This window comes from Morone saxatilis, unplaced genomic scaffold, assembly GCF_004916995.1.
Source record: "Morone saxatilis isolate NCDOM2014 unplaced genomic scaffold, NCSU_SB_2.0 Contig15, whole genome shotgun sequence".
Taxonomy (NCBI): domain Eukaryota; kingdom Metazoa; phylum Chordata; class Actinopteri; family Moronidae; genus Morone; species Morone saxatilis.
Genome location: NW_023339707.1, coordinates 68117 through 77023, shown reverse-complemented (window position 1 = coordinate 77023; position 8907 = coordinate 68117). Strand labels below are relative to the sequence as shown.

Here is an 8907-nt window from a genome sequence, read left to right as displayed (position 1 = left end):
AATGTTACGAAAACTTGTCATACCATTGTTGGATGGAGCTGGAGCCAGTGTCTGGCCATAACGTGTGTAAGAGTATAAGAGCAGTGCTGTAAATACGCAACCTTGCAGAGCAAGTTGAGGTCTTGAGAATTCCGGGGGTTGGAGGTGTGAACTGCATATTCTGACCACCTGGGTTCTGGTAGTTAGGAAATCCCGAATCAAGTACAAAAAGAAGGTGTTTAGTCAAATAAGTTAGTTAAGTCTCCAGTCTGGGGTGAATGATGTATTAAAAGCTGAACTGAAGTCTATAAGCATCAGTTTTCATAAGTCCCCCTTTGAGGCTTGTGCAGGACTGTTTTTTTCAATCTCAAACTCGTGTGTTATTACTGCTGTGTGTGTGTGTCCACTCCCCTCCCAAAACATTCTAATATTCACGCCGCCGACCTGCTTGCCTACATTCTTTTTGTTTGAAAAAACCCACTTAATTCACCTTTTCAACTTCATTTGGTTCAACTATAATTTGTAACTATCGTCGACTATATAATTGTACATTGATAATGTTCTTCCCTTGGAGTTCACCTCGAACTTAGATAATCTATACCAAGAAACAATGAAGCTATTCTTCCAACATTTCATAAAGACATGTGTAAAATTTTGTTTTGTTAAATTTAATCATTTAAATGGTTAACTATGAATTTTAATATGTTAAATAACGTCCGTCTTCGTGTGTGCAATCTTAACATAGTAACTTCTGTTTCTGAAGGAACTGGAAAAGTAAGAAATTCTTTCTTTGGAAATTGGATACCTGATCAATTTTTGCTTACTAGACTCAGCAAACCTCTAGTCACTAGACACAATAGAGACAATTCATGTTATTTGCAAATGGTCCATCATGTGGCATTTCTGTTGGCCATCTCTGGTGTTCTGCTTGTCAGTATGCGTGTATCCTCAGTTCCTGGTTCCTTACCAAAACTGGTTCTGGATTTTAAATGGAAGCAACAGAGGAACTACACACTCCTGAGGATCACTAAGACACTGCTACGACTCTGTTGTACCACCCTAGCAATAGACTGTTTTAGCTTCTATGCTCTGGTAAATCCCTTGGTTTGGTTTGAGTCATTTAGGATATTATGATTGGACAGTTTCTTTGCTTAATCTCTTCCACAAGTCTAAAAAATAAGACACAGGATGAATTGTCTAATGTCTGTCATACGTACTATAACCACCAAATTAAGTGTTTTTTCACGGCAATATTAACTGTAAATTTAAACATATTATCAGAATAAACTGGCATGTAGATGAGTAATACTGTTGAGTCTTATCTGTGTTTGTGATTCTTGTCTTGGTTCAGTAATACTGATGTCCCCTGAGTTCCCATGAATTTAGGAGGAGTGTTCATTGTTTGGTAATAGATATCTGATCTGTGTTTGCTACAAGCAAACAACATCAGTCAAAGACTAAAGTTTTTTTTCTTTCATTTTCAATGCAGGGTTGTATGATGAGCAAGCAGCATAACTGTGGAACACAGTTCATTGCTTTAACCTATTTTATGTGATTTCACAGTAATATGTACTGTAAATGTGAACATATTATCAGAATAAAGTGGCATGTAAATGAGATATACTGCTGTGTCCTCTTTGTGTTCGTCATTCTTGTGTTGGTTCAGTAATACTGATGTCCCTTGAGATCCCATGAATGTAGGTGTGGTTTTCATTGTTTGGCAATATATATATATATGATCCATGTTTGTTGTACTATAAACTTTCAAGGTTATTTTATTGTCAAATTCAGGTTGTATAATGAAATTCAGATATAGTTATTTTCATGCTACTTATACTACTAACAAATAAATTGATAAGTGATAAGTCAAAAAATAAGAAAAAAGTGTTGAGGATGAATTTAGCAGTCTTACAGCCTGAGTGACGAAGCTAAGTCATCTTCCCAGATGACAACAGGATGATCAGACTGTTGCTGGGCTGGGTACAGTCTTTTAGTATCCTTGGGGCTCTGTGGTCTCTGTTGTCTCTAGCCACCACCCTCGCATTCCCTGCTTCTCTCCCCAGGATCTACACTTAACTCAACAATCCCTAGACCTAGGTTACGACAGAAAGGGATTATAGAAAATGTTATTACTCTATGATTATTTGATTAACAAGACTAGTGAAAATAAAACACCTCAAAGATTTGGTACTAACCCTGTAGATCAGGGGACTCAAACAGCCAGCCCGGGGCCAATGGCATTATTTCATAAATATAATATAATCTGGCATGCAGGATTATTATTTTTAAATAAATGTTTCTAGTTGTTTCATATCAATTTAAACTACCGCTTCATTTTCCTATTAAAATAGAATCCCAATTCAATTTCTTTTGTATTATTTTGTTTGGCACCAAATGATAGCAAAGGTCAGAGGTTTAATGTGTGCACACAGTTGAAAAGCAGAGAGCAGATAGCTGAATTCAGTGAGTTACAGGTACTGAAGAAAAAAGTGTTACAACCATACCCTGTGTTTCTATGTCTCTGTTCTTTTTGATTTTTATTGGGTGTTTTGCATATTTGCTTTTATGTTTAAATGCGATATATAAACTAAAGTGAAGAGGGTGCTGTTTATTGTGTCCTTTAAGGTTTGTTAGAAAACTGCAATGCAAAAGTCAGAATCATTGGTGGAAACAAACTAAAAAAATAAAATTCATTCACTTCTCACTTTGACTGATAATTGTTTAATTTCTATTATAATCTATTGCTCCATCTAGGGTTTTTAACTCTTCATTTTGTAACATATGCAAATAAAAAGATTGACAATTGGTTTAATAAAGAAATAGCAAACCACATACATCAATTTTACATTCTCAATTTTGAGGATTTCATAAAAAAACACAAATGTTTCAAAAATGCTTTTTAGGTGCTACAAAAGAGTTTGACATGACTGAGATAAATAGATTGTAGATCAGTAAAAGTAAAAATCAGGAAAAGCAGATTATCTGTCACATTTACTACTGTCAGAACACAGTTAATATTTCAGGAATAATGACCAGAACTGGAGCTTTAACATATAGCCTACAGTTATTTTATTTTGTTTTGGCAATGTTTCACATTTTACATATTTAGTTGTAAATTAAGAAATTTATCAAAATATTCTGTACTCACCAGTGGATTGACTGTAGGCATTGCCAATGTTTGTCTTAACTACTTTATTACTTTATTAAAGGGTCCAATGGCCCCACTCCCACCCTGTTGCTGCACTGAACACTACCATTTAATATTCATTTTAAATAGACATATTCTAATACATGTACAGATCATTGTTGTTTGTTGTGATTACTTTGGTTATGTAGCATATTTACTACCATAATTGTTATCTGCATAATAATACACCACTGCGCTGCATAAGAATTTGTATATATCGACTGTACTGTAAAATAAAAATGCTTCTTTGATGATGCAACAAGAGATAAAATTATCTAGTATATTGTTATTTATCTATGTAGATCCCCATACAGACACTACAGAGTAAAAGCTGTCAGAATAAACTGTGTGAATTAAGAATGATCAATTTTTTTTTTTAATATTATTGATTTCAATCATGCCAAAGGTACAAATAGGTATTATTAGAGCACGCCACAAAAAACAGACTTCCACGTAGGAGACACCGGTGTTTCTTTGCTCAGTGTTTTTCTGGTGGGTAGTTTTGTCGGGTTTAAACAGTGAACACTGAATAAAGATGATTAAATTATAATATGATTTGTCATTATAGTTACAATTTGAAATTCATTTGAACAGTTTTGGAGTATTAAAAAATGCTCACTTTTAATTTAGTACATCAATATTAGAGCAGGTTTAAGTGTACTTTGTACAACTTGAATGTGTACAAGTAATTATTAAACAGATTACAGACTTCGTTTGTGAAATGTTGTGTTAAGTAGCTGGAAAAAGTTAGAACTAATTATAACACCTCATCTGAGAGCTTATAGCTTATCTTGTTTTTCTCCTCAAAAACAATAAAATCAACCATTTTTGTTGCATCATAAATTTGTTTTTGTTTTTTCAGTTTTTCTATTAAATCCTAAAATGTGCAAAAGTGGATGTGTGGTTTGTTATTTTATTTCATTAAGAAAAAGCTGTATATGAATTATAATATAATGGATTATAATATAATATAAAGAAATAGAATAAACAACTATCGATAAGTCAAAGTGAGAATTGTATCAATTTGAATAATTTGTAAATCTGTGTTTCCACCAATTATTCCGACTGCTGCATTTTTTTCCTGATTTACAACAGATGTTAAAGGACACATAAAGGTCACATTTTGTGTGTCTTAAGGCAACTGATAGAAAACAACACCCTCTGCTGTGCCAAGCCAGTGCAGTGCAGGAGATCTACTTCAATTTCAAGTAATTTGCCTTGGTAAGTTGGCATACAATGAACATACAGAAAAATTCTCAACACTAATAAAATTAAATAGATAATAATAGTTTATTACATAATCTGACTCGATAGAAAACTTTACCTGCACACATACGATCGATGACGTAATCCCATGTCCGACCTCGACTGGGTCATTGGAGGTGGTTATCAGGACATATAAATACTCTGCGGGGTGCGGCTGGCATGACAAGCTGGACTGGGACAGCAAATTGAACTTTACCACAGGAAGGGCCAGAGCAGTCTGTTCCTTCCTGAGAAGGCTGGTGATAAACATTCAACATCTGCTAATAAACCTCTAGCAGATGTTTTACGTCTGTGGTGGCCAGGCATCTCTTCTGGTGCTGGGTTGCTGGAGAGAAAGACGCCGCTCGACTGGCGAGCCTGTGATGAGAGCTAGGCTTCAGTAGTTAGGCCCGCCACAGAAGCTACGGAACATCAATGTACAGTGATGGCGAGAGAAGGACCCTGGACAAACTGCTGATCTTAAACTCCACAAGGAACCACCAAAAACAAGCCCACACACCACTCTCACAACACCTTCACCAGGCAGAGGAGTGTGTTCAGTGGCAGACTGCTGTCCCAATCCAGCTCCACCAACAGACTCAAAAACTCTTTCGTCCCCCTGGCCATCAGACTGTACAACAGCTCTTAGTCAAGGCAGGGAGGACAATAGACAATAGACAATAGACAATGGACAATTTCTACCTCCATTTGCACTCCACTCCATTTGCACTGTTTACTGTTTGCACTGTTTACTGTAGCTACTGTGTTATAAGTTAATTTTATTTTATTTACTTACTGCATACAGACTTTAAGCAGGAAAAGGACAACACAGCGAATGCATACTAAGTCCCAGTTACTGAGGTGAAACAAATGAATGCGTAACAATTGTTTGGCGAGACAATCACATATAGCACCTGGTCCAAGGTGATTGCTGATGTGTATAAATAGGAATAATAAGAGGAATTCGAATTGAGCAGGTCTAGATCGTATCTTTATAAAATTTCCACACATTCAGTTTAACTTTTTTTGTGGGGGATACAACATAAAGGCTGAGCCTTTAGTCATAGTGACAGTGACAGTCTTAGGATTTTGGAATGACTATTAACAAGCTATTAGTCTACTGGTCTTTGAACATTTATGATATCAATTTAATTATTTAAATCTATTTTAACAGTTGGCTGATAAACTCCCCCAGTACTCCAAACTCAGGCTTTAAGACCGCTAACTAGCTTGTGGCAGCAGGAAAGTGAGCACATGCAGCAGTGCTGTGTTACAAGCAGTGATGGGCAAGTTACAAAAAAATAGCAATTAGTTACTTTGTGTGTTTCAGTTCTTTTATTAAAGCACACAGCTGTCGGCTATATTATTTGAGTGTTGCTATGGGACAAATATATCTAGTTATCATTACTCCCAACCATCAGGGGGCAGCAACAAGTAGAGTTCTTCCTTGTAAGCTACACTTACTGCGTTGGTTAGTAGACAATAGGACTGTCACTTTTTATTCTGTGGCTCAGGAGGTCCACTAATCAGCTCCCCAAATTGCTCCCAATGCTGTGCATGGGTGTGTAAATGTGAGTGACTGAGTTAGTTTCTGTTTGTGATTGCCTTTGCCATCAGTGCAACACTTGCTAACGTTAGCTTGCCACCCAAGTGAGGCAGCGGAGCGCATCTGACCACTTGCCAGAAGCCTGTTAAAATGTCATAACCCATTAGAGAGCAAGATTTATAAGCATAGATATGCGGATATGAACCCAATGTCTTATCGCATAGTAGAATTTTGAAATTATGTTTTTCTGAGTGCTGTAATACATGTGTTTATTGATAATTTATTCAAATGAATTGCGCTTAATCTAAAATTTGATCAAATGTGACTTTTATTGTAATTTATTACTTTACTAGTTACCGCTAAAAATAATTACAGTGAAGCGTTGGTTACAAGAGAAAAGGTCTCTCTGTGACAGGTTGGAGCTCTGGCTGGACACTGTTTTTATTTTTCTGTGAATATCCCACTGATTAAAAGTGCATTGACAAAGACCCTCCTTGTCAACTAAGTTTTACTTGTTTTAGGGGACAGCCTTATAGGACTGTATGCTAGGGAAAAGGTTTTTATCACAATAATTCCCACGATTGGGCATTATAAAATATACACCAATGTAGTAAGTAAAATAGTAACCCTATGAAAAGAAAAAAAAAACTGAACCCCCATTCCCCACCCCTTTGGTTATTTAGAATAGACATAAGGAACAATGGCTACAAATAATAAACCTATTCCAATTTTATTTCTGCATTATTTTAAAGTTCCTGTGTGTAGGATTTAGTGGCATCTAGGGATGTCGTTGCAGACTGCAACCCCCTTGCTTCACACTCCCCTTCCAAGTGCGAAAGAGAAACTACAGTAGAAAAAGAATTGTGAATGCCTCTATGTGGAGTGCTTCTAAGCTACTGTACAGACATGTCATCTGTAGATAAAAAAAGCCAGAAAATTCCTATATCCAGGCTATTAAACACTAATGAAAAGCTAACTATGAATATTATATTCCATTACTGCCAATAGATTCGCCTACTTGTTACACACTGGACCTTTAAGTGCCTGCTATTATTATTATTATTTTAGTCCTGAAATGTTAATGTTAATCCTGGTTCAAAAATGTAAAGCACTTTGTAACTTTGCTTTGATCTTACCTGACAGGACTGTGCCAGACTCATGCCCACCCTAAAGCGGGCGGACATGCCTGGAGGAAGGGAGGTGGGCAGCGCATTGCCCAGGCCTGGATCGATCACCCGGATACATCTGACCACCGCCTCCACTATAAGCTCACTGCTGAACAGTTTGATGCTGTCGATCTCCTCGCTCGCCTCCCTATGGATCACAAGATACAAGTCAGTTACACAGCTAACGTTACTTATACTTATCTTATCTAATAATAATAAAGTCTTATTCAATGCAAGCTCACGAACCTCGCCTTAAATAACCCACATCATCTCTGATCATATGATGGCCTTACGTTCACTAACGTTACATGAATAGTTTCTGACTAAGTTACCAAATGTAACATTAGTCAGCTAACGTATCACTTAACTTAACGTTAACTTCAAGCTGACATTGTACCCAACTGTACATTAATAAAATGTTGATACTTACATGCCGACTTGTTTGAGGGCGTGAATCAAAATTTTGTCAACTTCTTCCATCACTGAAGTTTTTATTGAGATGTAGCTACTACCTAACAGACAGGAGAGACGTTAAAAGAGCACCTGATGCTAGCGGTTAATTCATAACATCCAGTTAGCTAATATTAGTGTGAGTTTCCCTCGGATGAAAGCAGGCAATAGAACTAACGTTAGCTTCCATCTTCTGTTAGCTAACTTAGAAACTAGCTACTAAATTAACAGCTACTTCATTAGCAAGGCAGACAAAATCCATTGTATTCTTCATTGCATTTAAAGCGCTTCGCTACAAATGCGCTTTTGATATAAAGACAGATTTGTTTTGCATTCCTTACTAATTGAACTGGACCGGTACTATCTGCTACAAACGTAACAAATCTGACATTTGCTGTCTTGTTTAGTGTGGAAAGGAAGTAATAGGGAAATAAAGCAGCGGTGTTTCTGGGAACAGAAGTTTTATCTCGACTTGCTGTCATCGAACAAATGGCAACTCAGCAACCTAGAAATACACTTCCCAGCATGCACCAAAAGAGACAGTCTCATGACCGGATGTCATTTTTTTTTTTCTATGGATGTAGTTTTTCTCCCAGGGTGGCGAAGTTATAACCCACCCTATTCTTGGCTAGTACTCGTTGTCTTTATTGGTTTGGTTTAGGTCAGGTTTAGGCACGAGGAGAGAGATTGGTTAGGGTTAACGGAAGAATGCCAGGGTAAACCTATAAGAGGTAGAGTACTGACAGGAACTAGGAAAAGAGATCACATCTCTCCTGTTCTAGCTTCTCTGCATTGCCTCCCTGTTAAATTAAAAATAGAATTTAAAATCCTCCTCCTCACCTACACAGCTCTTCATGGTCAGGCCCCTTCATACCTCAAAGAGCTCATAGTACCATATTACTATTGATGGGCAAATGAAGCTTTGCTGAAGCACCTGAAACCGACTTGACCAATTGTTTCGAAAAATGGGTTCATGTAATCGAATCTTCAGTTTACAGGTGACCATCTCCTGGGCAAAGTACAAGGCTGCAGTCAAGATTAGGCAGGCTGGTTGCTGGGACAGGCAAGGCTTTTAAATTACATACCTCGCATAGGCACACACGCACAAACCCACACCTCAATGAGCAGCCATGGTTGGGAGAAACTGTTTGTAGAAAACCACCTTTCGTGGTTCTAAAGCATGCTTTGCTTGATCCACTCTTGGATTATAAGTAATCTTCTGGCGTTTGAACAGTTCTTGATCCTATATCATGTTCTAGTTTACAAATCAAGAATTAATGAATGTGCTACTTGCTGTTATTGAGGGAGAGAAACTGCTGGGAAGAATATTGGTA

General features: G+C 37.1%; 1 protein-coding gene across 1 annotated transcript in view; it reads right to left on the bottom strand.

Moving 5' to 3' along the window:
* Nucleotides 1–8019, bottom strand: part of ccdc22 (coiled-coil domain containing 22) — a gene marked incomplete in the record, with an annotated part of 16645 nt that extends 8626 nt beyond the window's left edge. The window contains 3 exon segments of the mRNA XM_035656314.1: nt 7094–7271; nt 7554–7635; nt 7915–8019. Of these exon segments, the coding sequence (XP_035512207.1) occupies nt 7094–7271; nt 7554–7603 (228 nt within the window).
* Between the last annotated feature and the right edge of the window lie 888 nt (nt 8020–8907).